General features: G+C 41.6%; 2 protein-coding genes across 2 annotated transcripts; both read right to left on the reverse strand.

Annotated features, from left to right (window-relative positions):
- Positions 1–3,654: 3,654 nt before the first annotated feature.
- On the reverse strand, positions 3,655–4,962 carry LOC103714088 (protein ENHANCED DISEASE RESISTANCE 2-like). Its single transcript, XM_008801221.4, has one exon. The coding sequence runs from the start codon at positions 4,769–4,771 to the stop codon at positions 3,812–3,814; it is 960 nt and encodes a 319-aa protein (XP_008799443.2). The 5' UTR covers positions 4,772–4,962; the 3' UTR covers positions 3,655–3,811.
- A 10,120-nt stretch (positions 4,963–15,082) lies between these two features.
- Positions 15,083–15,924, reverse strand: LOC103714089 (transmembrane protein 230-like). Its single transcript, XM_008801222.4, has 2 exons — positions 15,520–15,924; positions 15,083–15,409 (listed from the first exon to the last, which is right to left on the reverse strand). The coding sequence occupies exons 1-2, from the start codon at positions 15,707–15,709 to the stop codon at positions 15,288–15,290; spliced, it is 312 nt and encodes a 103-aa protein (XP_008799444.1). The 5' UTR covers positions 15,710–15,924; the 3' UTR covers positions 15,083–15,287.
- Between the last annotated feature and the right edge of the window lie 1,275 nt (positions 15,925–17,199).

Consider the following 17,199-nt stretch of genomic DNA (forward strand, 5'->3'; position numbering starts at 1 on the left):
AACCACGGCATAGGCACCGGAGACAAGCCTTTGGTTGGGATAATAAGCCGCAGCAGCACGTCCCAAGAAACTTCGCAAGTAAAAACGCTGACTCAGGCCTATTTGAGATTACTATGAGCAATAGAGCTTTTAGAAGTAGAGTTTTTATAAAAAAATATTTGTTGTTTGGTAATTATATATTTCTAAAGTATTGTGACATTTAACATATGTTTAACAAACAAAATAAGCAAGTGTTTTTGGTATAATAAAAAATATTGTATAGTATTACATAGTGGAGTATGGTATAATATAATATTATATATTATTACATATTAAAATATTATTATTTTTTATAAAAATATTATAATATAGTGTATATAATATTGAATACTATAGCATAATAATATAACATAATATGATGTAATATAATATAGTAATGTATTATTAATAGTACAATATTATTGCATTATAATATAATATATTATGATTTTAACATAATAATATAACATAATAATATTATAATATAATACAGTAATATAAAATAAGATAATGGATTAGAATCTAAACTCGTCGTCTCTCCTTCCCTCAAACACTACACAAGCATGAAGCACATGCTATACTCTTGCATAAATTAACACCTCGAAGCACTCCCAACCAATAATTTTGGAACTTTTTTTTTTCCCTTCCCGAATCACCTAAAAATTAGTGATACTTCTTGACCTGGACGGAAGTTTAAAACTTCTTTTATCTATCAACTTCTGCATTGGCCTGACACCATGCATGCAGCATAGCTTAACTATATATTAAATTCGAATGCCAGATGAGCCGACTCATTGCACTATAAGTTGCGTATCCAACAGGGCTAGGTTTTCCCTTATTTTATTTGGTTAAGGAGCTGTCTAATTGGATTATCCAGCCTATCAGAAGGGAAATTATATCTGACACAGCATGCATCCTAAGGTTGTATACGCGGCTAATCACAACCGCTCGTTTCCATAACGGCGCACTAAGTAAGTGTTTGATGAATAAAGCCTATTGGAATGAGCAGCTGTGATTCCCGGCATCCATACTCTTAGAATATAATTTCTTTTATCAGGACCACCCACGCTCAGTAGAGACCATAAAGCTTGTTACCAGATCAACAAACATGCATTTAAACAACTTGAGCAGAGGACATATAAAAAATGGGAAGAGCAATTCTAAAGAATGCTTTCATCTTGTGAGGGACCTATAGGATAAATTAGAGGGCTCCAAAGACATTTCATAAAGTACGTCGGTGAGGGATGAGGAAGAAAATAAAAATGCCGCGATTAGGAAGCAAAGGGTGATTTGTAGAAAGCAATCACCATGGCCCGTACGCAAAAAGTATGGAACCAGAAGCAGCAGGAAAGACATCAGGCGATAGATTTTAGAGCATTATCATTTTATTTTTTAGAGAATAATTGTTTCATTTGGAAACCAGAAGGAAAAAAAAAAGAATGCAAATATTTCTGAGGATAACATTGCTCGCTTGGGAGCCCTCACTCCGAGCTTCCTCAAGGTAAATTTCGACGGATGTGTACTGAATGGCAGGAGCAGGAGAGAGGCGGGCTTCATCATCAGAGGTCCGGACTCCAGAGTGATTGCGGTTAAGGGCTACCAGATCTTCGACATCTCGGTTTCGAAGGCGAAGTTGAGGAGTCCAACGTTTTTTGCCTGCATGTGCTGTAGTACTAGAGGGCGATTCGACGACAGTCATCGGTTGGATCCAGCGAAGTGCTGGTGGTGTGAGTGATAGCCATCTGCTGCTCATGAACATTTAGGCTATGGTGTGTAAGGCTGCAAATGGGTCGGGTTGACCCGAGACCCGACCCGGCCTGACCCGCGTAGACCCGAATTTTAGGACCCGCAGGCTCGGGTCGGATCCTAAAATTAGACTCGAATCATTTTTTGGGTCGGATCTGGGTTTACCGAATGGACCTAATCCAATCCGAATGGACCCGAAGAGAAAAAAAGAGGGGCAAAAAGCAAAAGAGAGTTTTTTTTTTCTTTTTTTTTGTGTGGGTCGTGGCACTATTGGTCCATCAGAGTCCTCTCTCGATCTATTACACTGTTGATATCTATGGTGTCTCAGTAGCTGGCTTTTTTTTTTTTTTTTTTTCCTTCTGTTTTTTTGTTTCTGTTTTTTTAAACTTTTGCAGGGAGGAAGTGAGGGAACACCGAACTGAATATGGGTCATGTGCCAGTTTTCTGCAATGGAATTGGATTTTGGAAGAAGGTCTGGGATTTTTTTTGCCCTCGTGAGAGGGGAGCTGGGAGACGCCAAGTTCCGTCCAATCAGTCATATGGGCAAAAAATAGTGTGATATGAAATTCAATGATGATGGGATCGATCCAGAGTGAGACAAGTTCCGAAGCTGCTTATCCGCTCATGCATGACATCCGAAGAAGCTCGAGAGAGCGTGTTTCCAAAGTGCTACAAATTGGATTTGTGACGAGTAATTATAGGGGGGTGCTTTGGATCCGACTTATCAATAGTCCCAATTATATTGAGTAATGTTCTGTTTTTTAATTGTATTGGATGTGTACATACTAGGCATTTACACATTTATAATCCATTCTTCTGAGAGAGAGAGAGAGAGAGAGAGAGAGAGAGAGAGAGAGAGCAATGTAGAAATATCTATCTCATGCCAAGCATCGGAATCAAAGACAGAGGGACAAGCCTTTTCAGTCTCTTTCATCTGTTCAATATGAAAATCCTCTTGTTTGACTCTGAAGATAAAAGAAATGGCAGGAAGTCATTTAACTTGTCTATTATTGCGGTGAGTCCAACATCAACAGCCTTTTCAGCGTTTTCATCCTCTCCCTTTCTCAACAACATTAGCTTAATAAAATCTCATGCTAACAGGTTTTATAGATTTAACACCAATTGATGGTATAGAGGCTTTCAGGAAATGGGCTTTTACTTCTACTTCTTCCTTAAGAATCAAAAATCAAGGAAGAGTTTAAGAGCTAAATTCATTTGGCTCATTCATGCAAAACTTGTTTCGAGTAATTGCCTATGTATTACAACAGAAAACAATCAGTAACACCTTAGTAAACCTAATTTAGCCATCCATAGCCCCTCCTGCAATCTTCAAGTCATTCATGTAAACCTCGTTTTGAGTAACTGCATATGCATTACAACCTTACGTCTCTCTCTCTCTCTCTCTCAAACCTTTCCTCTACTGTGGTAATATATAATAACTATCCTTGCTCGTCTTCCAGCCCTGATCTAATGAACATAATGTCACATAACAATGCTTTCCACTTTCTGCAAACCGAGAGAAAAATCTGATCTTTTCCAACAGCTAAACAAGTGGAAGGCCATTGTCCTTTCCGTGTCACAAGACAGACAAAGAAACCGTCGACAGTGGATGACATCTAAGACGGGTTTCATGATGTATAACGAGACAAAGGAAGCCCACCAAACGGAACATCAAGATCATCACGGTTTCGCCTAGAAGATTCCCGCACCAGCAAAACAACTCATAACTAATAATATGGAAGAGAATCTGTGCAATCCCTATTCGTAAACATGATTAAGAATCGACAAATGATTGGAATATTTCTCTACCGCTGTTGAGGGAGGGAGGGAGAGCTAGAGAGAGAGAGAGGAGGAGGAGGAGAAGGAGATGATCAAACAGCAAATGCCAAGTGGACATCAAAAAATAAGACTAATAAATGGATCATCCGGCAAGCATAAAACAATCTCCAGCGATCTCTCCCCGAACTGAAAGATTATTGTCTACGAAACCTAAAAACCGGGCCTTTTAGAGCAGAACGGCTGAAGATTGCATCTTTTTTGCTAAAGATTACATCTTTTTCGATAAAACAAACGACGAAGAAGGGGAGAATTTGTAACCATCCTCCTCGCGCTCCTTGGACGCCCTCGGGCTCTGGCTGTGGTGATTGACCTTGGCCACGACCCGGAACCCGGGCTTCCCGATCTCCACCGCCTTCCCCCGAGTCTCCACGTAGGTGGCCGACCCCATCTCCATCCGAGCCACCCTCACCGCCCCGATCAGCCGCTCCGGCAGTTCCTCCTCCGCCTGCGCCTCCACCAAGAACCCCATGTCGATCGTCACCGCCGTCACGTAGCCCAGAGCCAGGTGGAGGATCGCGTTGGCAATCGCCGAGCTCCCGATGTCGACGTCGATCTCGAGATAGTTCTCCCCGCGGTGGTAGCTGCAGGTGAGCGCCTTCCCGAGGAGGCAGGCGGCGTAGTTCCCCACCGCGGCCTTCACGATCCACGGGCCATCGACGATCCGGTTGACGATCTTGAAGCGGGCGTTGCGGAAGGCGTCGTCGCCGTGGACGAATCGGTAGAAGAGGGAGCCCGGGGGGACGGGGTCCTCGGCGGTGAAGTAGAAGACAGCGGAGTGGCACTCGCGGCCGGGGACCTGGAGGTTGACGGCGAAGAGGAAGGCCTTGCGCGAGAGGCCGAGGGCCTGGGCCCGGCAGAGGGCGGCCGCCACGCGGTTATCCGGACGGCCGAGGACGTTGTCGAGGCGCGAGGTGGACCGGAGCCAGTCGACGCCTGCGGGCTTGAGGAGCCAGTTGCCGGAGGGTGTCTTCAGGCGGCGGGAGAAGTAGTGGCGGCTGCGGAGGGCGAAGAGGTCGCCCGGTGGGGAAGCCCAGCCGTTGGATCCCGTTTGGAGGTCCACGTGACGAAGCGATCCGCCGTTGATCGCCTCAAACCGCCAGTCGTAGGACTCCTCCCCGGACTCCGGCGTGGGTGCTCCAGCCCCGGGTTTCTTCGTCGTCAGGCACATCTCCGGCCAACCTTGGTTTCTCACTCTCTCCTCTCCCTTATCTGAGTGCGCCTCTTTGCCTCTCTCTCTCCCTCTCTTTCTCCAGCTTCACGGTAAATAAAACAGTGCCCCGTTGTGGATGAAGTTACGAGGATGCCATTCCAATTGGGGGGGTGGAATCCGGACCTGGGCGACGATGAGTACGTGTCTCCAGTGTACCGTTTTTAAAACTTTATATGTTTAACCTGCAAATAAAGAGAACGCGACGCGTGGAGTAATGGCATGGGGCAGAATCTGGTCTTCTACCGTACATTGAACTGTTACCTACTCGATTTCTGACACGCGTCTACTGTGACCATGAGTTTGTACGTGGAGGGCTCGGGTTGATAAAGCCGGGAATCTTTTGTGATGGGAGGAGGAGCGGATGTGATGGGATCCCTACACTGTGGGGCAGGTGGGCTGGGCTTCGCGACCTACCCGTTTCCGACACTCTTTTTTGCGCACGGTCAACATCAGTGTCGTCTTTTAGCCTCCGATCAGAATTTATTTACGGAACATGCAATTAGGGGACAGTGCCAGTGCGACGCTTCATCGCATTGCGCACGGACCTCGAAACAAGCAATTCTAAAATAATTATAATTCAAAGACAGATAACAAAATTATAATAAAATCCAGAAAGAAGATATTTATGCTCGACTTAAACCAACCTGGTTCCATATTTCTTTCGGGTGGTTCTATATACACCCCCCTATTGCTCAGGACACCCCCCAAAAATTAAAAAAAAATTAAATACTCTCTACACCCCCCCATTTGCTAAGGACACCCCTAAAAAATTAAAAATTCCTAAATTACCCCCCACCCTCCCCACCCCCTCACCTAAATTGCTCTCTACACCCCCCAAACCCCCCCCCACCCCGCTCTTCCCCTCCAAAACACCTCGCCAACGCCCAAAACCCCCCCGTTCCCCCTTCTCCCTCTCGTCGCCGGCATTCTCCCGATCTCCGACCACCTCGCCGGCTTCTCCCGGAACCACCTCGCCGGCTTCTCCCGAAATTTTTTTTTTTCACGGTTCGTGCTCCGTTCGGCACTGGATCGCCGAACAAAAGGCTTCTGTTCGGCTAAACAGTGCCGGACAGAAGCCTTCTGTTCGGCACTGTACAGCCGAACAGATCTGTTCGGTTGAGGGTTGCCGAACAGAAAGCTTCTGTTCGGCACTGTTCAGCCGAACAGAAGCCTTTTGTTCGACGATCCAGTGCCGAACGGAGCACGAACCGTGAAAAAAAAAAAATTCGAAACAAGGTGGAACACGTACCTTTGCGGCCGATTCTTCGTCCCAAATCACTAGTTGCTTGTCCATGCTTCGAATGGGGCTTAAATCTCCTTCAAAGATCGCCTAAACGATGTAAATGGATCGAGGGGTTTAAGGGGGGTTTGAGGGGTGTTTTTTTTTTTCTTTTCAAAACGAAACGGAGGAGGAGGAAGGGGGGTGTTTGAGAAAATTTCAAGGGCAATATGGTAATTACACTAAAGGTTAGTTTGGGTATTTTTTTTTTGGTTTTTGGGGGGTGTCCTTAGCAATAGGGGGGTGTATATAGAACCACCCATTTCTTTCCCCTCCTCCTCTCTCTCTCTCTCTCTTCCCAGGCAAATAATTCGTACAATATGTATATGAACATATCTAATAAAAATAGAAAACAGAATATCACAGAGCTTCCGAGATAGCTTCCCATCTCCAACCCATAAGGTGCTACTGGCGTAGTTGGCCACATAGACGGCCACCCAATCCGCAGCTCTGTTGGCTTCTCTAAATACATGCATAGCCTGAACGACCCCTCCATCCCTCATCATCATTCAGATGTTTCGAAGCAATGGATGGTCGCAATCGGCAGCTCTCGGACCCTTGGATCCAGCTGATGACCGTGGTCGAGTTACCTTCCAGAATAACTAAACTAGTTAGTAGCATTCTCCGAACATGTCGAAGGTCCATCCAGGTAATTCTCAGCTTCGTACAGGGAACCGTGATGTCGAATAACTGGCAGGCACTCGCTACCACTATCTTGAAATTTGGGTTCCTGATGATGAAATCCGCTTCTTCCCTTATGCCTCCATTCAGCACGGACCTACAAAGCTGATCTTGAAGAAGCTTGAGGATGGAGGCTCTCAAGTGAAGAACATCGTATAGGGTGCTGCTAGGGCAAAATGAGAACCTTAAATATTCCAAGCTGTCAAAGATCCTTTTGAGAAGAAAATATTACTAATTTTCGCCGCCTGCGTCCAGACGTTCCCTGCTACGAGCGTCGGTGATATGGTGTGCTTCCTAAAAATACGAATATTTTTTGCCAGTCAAATCTATTATGTTGTATAAGTTGCTCTAACAATTTTTTTGATGTGGGAGTGACTTGCTCGACCACTGAGAGACGGTTCGTAAGAACTGCTCCCTGACTCCAAACCCGGTAGGAACCGGTCCTTTGTATTGTTTATATACTTTATATATCACATACTGCGGAGGGAGAAACTGTATGTTTTCTTCTATTTGATTGGACTTGGTTGGGAGCTTCACGAGGGCTGACCAAACTGCTCCAACCAACCTCTGGGGGAGGTAAAGGAGTAAGTCGAGCATTGAATTGACGTAGACATTAGAAAGAATACAAGCAGAAGAAAGGGATGTACGGTTGGGTGTAGTGACAACTGTCATCTATCCTGGTGCTGTCCATGGAGATGTATAGTATCATCGACGTGACACATGATATTGATGATGGGAGATCCCTTGCATCTCCTCCTGCTCTCGTGGACAAAGATTGGGATGATGGGATCCAACGCTTCCAACGCTGGGAAAAGGACGAGGCATTCCAGACTCCCTTTCTTTGTCAACCAGCACAAATTAGATCCATATGGGACTAAATACTAAAAAAACCCAACCGGCTTCAGCCTAATAATATAAAAAAAATAGAAAGAGATCGAAATAGGAGACCACGATACTCCATCTGAGCATCCACTATTCGGAGATAAGGATGCCGCCACAAGCTTTTCGGAGCTTGTACGGACGATCGACGACCATTGTGAACTGTCGGCCCATCGCCATGCTCATTCCTCCTTCGGTGCCTGTAAGATCTACCATCGCCATTGCCAACTAGCTCATTTACTCCTTTCATGTTCTTCCTTCAAGCCGGGCCCTACTTCCTTAGTTTTAAATCCGGTGCTGGTATGCACAATTTTTACCAGTATATTTTATTGTTCATTACGTGCACCGGAAAGATTCGATCTGTTCACAGATTGCCACCATCTCCAGCCGCGGCTGTGGTCCTTGGCCATCGTCGTCATTGCTGAGGGCTCCGCCATCGTCAACTCCACCATGCCTAACCGCCATATCCCCGTCACCCACCCCTCGGCCTCTTCCTCCTCTTCCCTCTCTTCCTTCTTGTTTTCTTCTTCTTATTATTAATTCTTCTTTTCTTCCCATTTTATCCTTATTTATTTATTTATTTCAAAAAATTTGATTCCTCTTAGTTAGATGCAGGGATGACCCACACCATTGATAACCAAAATCAGATCCCTAATTGAACCTAAATTGAGATTCTCTCTCTTCTTCCTCTTTCTCTCTCTCTCTAGACGGGCCTAGAGATCATTGTTTAAAATTCTATCTTTCTTTGTTCGAATCCAAGTTAACCCACGATAGAGATGATGTAGGACTTAAAGTCCTACTTTCAAGATTTTTCCATTTTGTTCTATTTTTGTTTTAGAAATTCAAGTTGAACAGGTTGAAAAAAAAATATTTCTTCCTTTCAATCGGATTACTTCTATGATGGGGTTCTCCCTATAAAAGGGTCTTTTCCCTTAGTCACGGTGTAGTATATATGGGAGCGTTCCCATTTCATTTCTTCCCGGTAGATAGGCGTGACGAAGGTGTAATTACAAAATAGAGATTGATCATCTCCATATATCCAACAGCTGGTATCGTATGTCATTGGAAGGGCGGTTATATTTGAGAGGTCTAAGCAGCAGTCTCCTGGGCCTCCGTTTGTTAACAAGGGACACTCGCAAGACAAGGTATTTTGCTTTTCACGTAATATAACAATGTGCACATAGAACTAAAGCTAGTACTAGAACCATGTGCCTAATCTAAGACTCTTGTTAATGGGCACAAAAGCGCGCTCAACCTACATCAAAATAAGAAGGCTCGACGTTGATCAGCTTTCTTCTTTCCTTTCCTTCCGCTCTCTAAGCAGAGTTTGGAAGCCATTCTCGTACATTTCACTTTCCTAATTCCTTTGGCAGCATGATGCCAATTCCGCTCTAGAGCCAGAATCTAGTGGCGGTTCCTTACTGCTGCAGAGGAGCAGAATTGCGTGGGGACGAGAGCCCTTAGGCCGAAGTCCATGGAATGTGTTTATCTTTTTTATGGTTGAGGAGGGACAAGGCAGCTTACAGTGAGGAAGGAAATACAATACATAATCCCCATTTCGACCTCAACCTGTGTCATATCATAAAAGTCCTCATTCCATATAGACTGAGTTAGCTCGGGAGTATGGAAAAAGGCCCCCGAAGGAAAGTCCCTTTCAGGTTAAACTTTTTCTCAAATTCTGCTTTTGGTTAGCAGAGAAAAAGATGCACCTGGCTTGATCATGGTTGATGATCGACCTCTTCCGATGGAGGAGCGAGCCTAGCACTTTGACGGACTCCAGGGGACAAGTTTCATCGGCGAGCCTTTTTCGTTGCACGGCACTAAAGCGATTTCCTAAAGGCCTGATAGGCCTAGCGATTGGGTTGGTCAAAATTTTGCTGGAAATTGATCCAAAGGGTAAGGTAAAATTCACCGAGCCGTCCGTGATTGGCCTTAAGCTTTCTCAACCATCTCCGAAATGAATGTTCAATCAAATCAAAACACAGCTTTAAAAGGTAAATCCGAATTCCACCAACTGGTTTTGCATCCAAAGAAAAAAATATATTCTGACTCCATTGCATCATCCGCGGCCCTCCGCAAATATTTGCCTGACATGAAAGAGAATCAATCGACTACCAACATTATGATTATATAAAATAATCATAAAAGGCTGCGGACCATGTCGTTTGGTTGCCTTGAAGAGAAATTATGTTAAAATATAATGACATCTTTAATTAGTGATTATCACCTCATAAAGCTTTATTTTGTCTGGCATTAGGTGGATAGACTTTTTATGCCCCGTCAGAGCAAAGCGAAACATAGCTGCAAGCAGCAGACGATAGTGTGATTTTGCTTTCAGATGGTACAATAATCTTGGCATCCATTTGGCATATGTTACATCTTTTGCTGAACACCCCAACAAATATCCCACATACATCATTTTGCATTGACCCACATCAAAGGCACCACACAATTCTGAAACCTGCTCTGAAATCCCTTATGAACTGACTCAACTTATGATGTCTTCTAAACTTTATGGAATTCATTTTAATACTACACAAAAGATTAACCCGAACTAGCTCCAGGATTCTACAGTTACAAAACCTTGCGGCATGTGTAAGAATATGGACATGTCGGATGATTACCTGCTAGACTTTTTTTAACCTCTATAAATACGCCAGAACTGTCTTTGAGTTTCACCAGTCAAAAGTGAACAAAAATTGTTTAACCACTTTGTCTACAATCAAGCAAACAAGGAAGCAAATATGTGGAAAGAAATGACACAATGAACTAGTGGGGCATAGCAAAAAGAGACGTTCTCAATTAAAAAGTGTCATGCAAGCTTTTCATTGTGTCAATGCGGTAACTTCACATGTTATGAGAACTTCTTGAAGAAAGGACACCAACTTAACCTTAGTAATAGCCACGTTTATCAGTTGATTGAATTGAAGCTTCAAACTTCATGCTCTTTGACATGAGAGCCAATACAGAAACCCTGAATAAAAATGAGTTGGTTGTATAGGGATAAAAATGAGTTTGTTACATGGTCCTCAATCAAGCAGATATAAATTGATGGCTAAGTAAGTTAGTAACAAATGAAAATATACCGTGGTCATTCTTATGGTTATCTCATGAGATTTTTAGTCAATTAGTGTGTGGGTGGGTCTCATCTATTTAAAATAGTCCAACTAGTCCATTAAAAATCTACTGCAACAGCGTCTTGATCAGGCATTTCATTGCAAGGATAGTAAAGCAAAGCTGTGATGAAATGGCATATCCTGGAAGCAAGAAGCCTATGACTCATGGTTTTTCTTTTATTATTTTTATCAAGTTTCGACTTCCCAAGTATGAATTTTTAAGTTTACAGCATGCACAAACTGTTCGGCAACTTAAGTTATCTTCTTCTCCGTAATATATCGCATGATCTTTCGAAGCATGATAAGGGCACAAATGTCTAACAAACAGATATTAATTAACATCATAAAAAAGATAGACAAGACCATTGTCAGCTATATCACAGGAATCATTCTTAAATATAAAAGGAAAAATTTACATTAAACTATTTAAATTGGACTACACTGATTTCAATGAGAAGATCAGAAGACATGCATACAAGTTTTTAAGTATCAATCTATAACAAAGGTGCCAACTGGCTCCGTTGGTGGAGTCACTACGTTTTCATACCAGGAACCTCGTGATTTTGACTAGGCTCCCATCTGTCGTGATTGTCCCAAAAAAAAACGGAAAAAGGATTCCAACCTTTACCAGTATGCCATTTGATTATATGGGAAATAATGTACAGTACCAGAAAGGTACCAATACGAAGCCGATTCACCATCTTTACTTTCCTCCACCAAAAGAGTATAATGGTATGAAGGTTCAAATCTTTTAATACAGAGTTTAATGATATCGTCATTTCTTTATGACCAGACATCTTTCCAGGTTTCATCCTGGAAGATGGCAATGATGATTCAGCGGACCCTAAACAGAGCTCAAAAGGCATCCATGTAAATGATCCTTCTGACAAATGATTTCAGGCAGACGGTTGGCAAAGGAAAAGACTAGTAGGCTTGAATAGCACATTTATTAATTTTCTCCACAAACAAAAGTAATAAACTGATATGAAAATTGAATAAGCAACAGCTAAGTACGGCAGGAAGGGGCATTCACAAAAGTATTGTGATTAAGTGGATCTGAGTAAAACATTATTTCATCTTCAAAGATAATAATCATACTGTTGTCAAAACTGTTGCTAAAAAGAAAAACTCTAAATCATATCTTATATTTTCCATCCACATTTTATTGTTAAACCTTAATTCCATATTTGCCATCTCCAACTTCAAGAAAATTTGGTCTTCTCAGAGTTGGAGTTGCCACTAAACCCTCTCCATATTCCAACACAAGCTGCACTTACACTACTACCCTCTCCATGAAATAAAACATTTCTTGGGTTCTACTATCCTTTTCTTCTAGGTCCTTTCAAGCCTTGATCCATTTCTATAGACCAACTCATCCTGAATATAGTTTGTTATCATCACACTGGAATTCCACCGACCATTTCGCATCCTTCATTCATCCCTTTCAAACTACTTGCTTAGAATTTGTCTTATACATCTCTAATTGTCCTATATAGGTGCATCTCTGCACCCGTGTGGCATGCACACCCATGCATTGCCATGTGTATGTTGGCATGTGACTTCATGATCTAATGAGATAGCTAATTCCCTCCTATTGTTTCCCAAGTTTTATTAACAGGCTGCAAATCATAAAAAGTGTCTTAAATACTCTTACCATGCACAAGGAAACTATTTATCGTTGCATCTTAGGTGTGATTAGTAGAAGGGGAAGGGAAAGGAAGGAGCGCAATGACGAATTAGAGAAACAAAAATAGTAGGATTGTGGACTTCCTTACCATTAACAACTAATGTATCAGAAGTCTCTGGAAAAAAATTTACCAAAAACCCTTCCCCTGACATTTATTAACTTGGTCAGCTAACAAAGCTGCTGAAAAAGTAAAACATAAATATCAAATTAAGTCAAATCTAAATTATATATGAAGCTTTTTGATGTTATTGACCTTCAGCAAGTTTGAAACTTTCACCCACCATCACAGAAGCCATGGAAGGTTTTAAAATGATCTATCTCATTGGAATAAGATCATCAAAATTAAAAATGAGGCTGACAATATGTGACTCATGAAGCATGCCGATGAATCTGAAAGCGCATAACATCATGTTGAGCAACTCAAAATCTATACTGTATATAACTTCTCTACTAAAAAGTAAACATCCTCGAATTAATAAATCATCCTCGACTTAAATAATAACTTCCCTTTGCATTCATGTAAGCATGAGTATGGTGGATAGAGCTTGGCATGTTAACACCATATATTACCTTTGGATTCCAACAGCACGATATCATCCTTCCCATCATCATTAAAAGATCAAGCATGTTGTCCCTCAGGCATTTGTCACAAAGCCATGGGTACCCCAAAAGGATGTTAAATAGCCAATGGAAACTATGTCACACTATCTCCTTAAAATACATGATTCTACGAAGAACTTGATCATGCACTGATGCCTACATGCAACTGTTTCATAACAGTGCTAATTGGTAGACATTATTTAGTCTAGTCAAGAAACGAGAAATAGTTTCTCAATTAATGCCACTAAGAGAAGCTTTTGCATAGAAAAAAATATTGATCGCAATATTTTCCTCTAGATGCATGAAATAGTAGCACCGGAGAAGCTATAATACATTGGTTCTTCTCTTCGGAAAGGAGGGTCCCTTTTTCTTTCACCTTTGATTGATCACAAATGCGACCGGCAAGGATATTATCCTTTAGAAAGAAATGTCATACATGAATATTGTTATATTGGAACACGAGCAGGATTGTACCTCACTATGAGATTCAGATATCTGCTCTTGTGGCCTTCTCTGCAGTGCAGCAATTTCTTGGGATAAAAGCTAATTAGAGATGAAGAATGTGGATGAAGCAAAATGATGAGCATGAAGAAGTTCACTGAGCAACCGCAAACAGTGCAACAAGTAGTTTATTGATCTTCACTTTTGGCATGATGCTCTATCAGAGCCAGAGCTCACAAACTAATGGGGCAAACACGAAGGAACAAGGAGGGAAAAAGAAAAACAGGAAGGGAGGAGAAAAAAGGGGTCCCCTATAATCCAGAAAGGAATCCATGCTTAAGGGAAATTAAATGCAATCTATCAAGTGTAATATGTAATTCATAATTCTGTGTTCTAAATCACGGGGATGACCTCTCCCTTGAGAGAAATGGAGCAAACTACTTAAAGCTAGAGCAAGGTCAATCAAGTCCGGTAGATCCTAAGCAAATATATACAAAAAAAAAATGCTAAAATTATCCTTACATTAATCAGACAATCACTATGACGATATGACCTTGTGCTCAAATAGTAACCAAAGTTTGAAACACATAAAAATAATTTATCAAAATCAATAACGAGGAAGTGTTGGAGGCATAAGTTAGACTTTTAAGAAGGGACCACAAGCATCCATTACGTTATGCCTCTGGAAATGCAACAAATTCCAGAGACCTGAAAATTACTTACTCATCTTTGAAACTTCTCATGAATTCATTCCCAACACCATTATTGAGACCTGATGCTTTCGATGACTCTGAACATAGACTTCAAGACAAAATGCCATGAATCCCTTGTAATCTTTGCCTTGATGCAACATCTTGGTTTTAGGCACCAGAGCATATTAAGGTTAGCTGGGGAGAATGTTTTAGACGAAAAGGGAATATGATGAAGGAAAGATGAAAAAGAAGGAAAAAAGAACAATGGAAAAAAGCATGTCCAAACCCAATAGTCTTTGAAAAGTATATCAAAGATTTGACAACCCCTTCTCTCGGAGGCTAAGTACATCTGTAAGAGTAATGACATTTATTGATGTAAAGAGCAAGCGACACGCATGCATAAGTGAATTCTAATGGATCATGTGAAGCTATAGAAGACTTAATAACTGCAAATATGGATTCAACACCCATTTGGCAGGATGGACATTGAGACAATAGTTTACCTGAACCACGGTGAAGCATTTGATTGCATAATTTGAGTGGCTGCAATGTGTTATGTGATACTAAATTATTGCCAAAAGTGTTCATTGGTAAGATAATATTTCGTATATAGGGGGCTAACATGGGCACTGCCACAGTATCACTGCTCATTATGATACACAGAGCTGGAACCAATAAAAGAAATATTCTCCCCATCATATTGAATACAGCATAGCAAAATCCTCCTATAGAAACCTTCAGCTTCAAAATGCGGATCTAATTTGATCTAGTTTACAACTCATGTTTTGTCGCTGTGAATCCGATCATAAGAATGATAGCGCTAATCACAAATTAAGCGCTTTGCTTACTAGAGAGTCAACGAGCAGATTAATACTGAAGAAATTAGAGAATAAGTAAACAGTAGCGGCTACAAGCCCAAAGATTTTCACTATAAACATTATTTATTTAATAGATTGTTACAATTTCCCTAAAAAGGGCTATAAACAACAGTATCCAGTATCTTGAATTAGTTATGTTTTATAACTTTGCTTTGTATCAAAAGATCCCCGAAAGAGCTACCAAATCAAGACATCAAAAGAGAGCAAGAAAAGAAAACCCCTCAAACTGGCGGTATGTTGGCGTAGGAGAAGCCCTTGTACCCCTTGTACGCGAAGTACGCGATCCGCGTGTAATAGAACCCCGGTACGAAGAGTATCGACCCCAAAATCGCAAAGAAAACCCCTAGTTATCCCCAAGCAAGAATAAGGAAACCGATCAGAAAGAAAAGCAAGAAAAGAGAGAAACCCTACCTAGGGTTCATAGAGGAGGGAGGGATGGGGATTGGGGAATACCGTGGGCTCGGTCGCCGCCGACCTTGTTGGAGGCCATGAATATGCCGACGACGATGCCGAGGGTACCGAAGACGAGGAGGGAGACGGCGAGGCCGATCTCCTTGACGGGGGGCCGGTTCTGGACCACGTACGAGGTCTCCATCATGATGTCCTCGTCCGAGATCGAGAACGCGTGGTCCACGTACGCCATTGGAGACCTCACCTACGAGCCCTTCTCTCCCTCTCTAAAATCCCAAATCCTTATCTTTGGAAAAGACAGGAGGAGTGATCAAAGGCGAGGCCGCAGAAGAGAGCGGATGTTTCCTTTTTTCCCGCTGCTGATGTCGGAGTTCGAGCAAAGAGGGGGAAGAGAAACAATTGCGTGCCAAACTAAAAGAGGCGGTGATTGGTGAATCTAATATAAACAGCCTATGAGTTATCAATTAGGATGGAAGGTAGAGTAACAGCACCAAGTCATTAAAGACGCAACAGCATGGCCTCTGGCCGGCACGTGGATCTCGAGATCGTGACTTGGTGACCCATCCTCCGCCGGTCGATTTGGATAAGGGCCGAAGTGTTGACCCGTTTGGTCTTGTCCGCAAAGAGGCCCAAATGGATGGACATAAAATTCTCGGAGCTATGCGACGAGGTTAGCTTGTTTTCTGATTCTAGCTCGGCTTTGTGTGTCTCAAATCTGCAGCTACTTGAACAAATCAAATCCGGCAAAATGCAACGCAACTTATTTTTGTGGTCTGTTTTATAACGCCATATATTAATACATACATATATATATATATATATTGTATACCATCAACGAATTTAGTTGGTGCTCATGCTCATCAAATGCGGTTCCACGGGCCACCGGTGACAAGGTAAACCACTGGCTCCTTATAAATATAAGCAATGCAACAAACCACATGAACTCGGTGCTTCAAGTGCTTTTCCCACCTAATTTCCCTTTTTATTTCTATTATCCTATATATTTATTTGTTTTTCATACATCATAGCAGAATGGTTCCGTGGTCACTATGCAGGAATCTAGAAATGATATTTAATCTATTTTAACTTATTTTAACACTCATATTAGTATAGTACCTACCCTTCGATAGAAAATTTTTCTTGGAAAAAAAGATGGATTCGATGATTAAATAACCAAAAAAATTATGAAAGTTCTTTCACAAATTATGATCTTCTTCGTTTATAATAACATTATATATTATTTAATCAAAAACTATCTTATAATATTTATTATTATAAATACATATATGAGGGTATGGATTATAATATAGAAAATGATTAGAATTTTTTAAAGGCGCACGATAGACTGCAACGATCAAGCTTCTATGCTACTACTGTGCTCATGGATGGAAGAACAACCTCAATCATTCCCAAGCAAAGCCACTGAAAGACATTAGGATCGTTCAGACTCACTAGTAACCTCTCTGTGCCATGTGATAGAAGGTCACCATTTACATAGGGGACCTTAAGCTACTTTTTTTTTGGAACTTAGATTTTCTAGAAGAAGAAAAGACCTAGTATATGAAACCTATTTTGTCATAACGATTTTAAATCAGCCACTTGTTTGCGTATAAGAATTTTTCAACTTTAAAAAATAAACATTATAAATTTCACATGCTAAAAGACAAATATTACAAACATCTCACAGCGCTTTTCTTGAAAAAATCTATAGAGCTAAAGGTA

The sequence above is a fragment of the Phoenix dactylifera genome, chromosome 7 (assembly GCF_009389715.1).
Source record: "Phoenix dactylifera cultivar Barhee BC4 chromosome 7, palm_55x_up_171113_PBpolish2nd_filt_p, whole genome shotgun sequence".
NCBI lineage: Eukaryota > Viridiplantae > Streptophyta > Magnoliopsida > Arecales > Arecaceae > Phoenix > Phoenix dactylifera.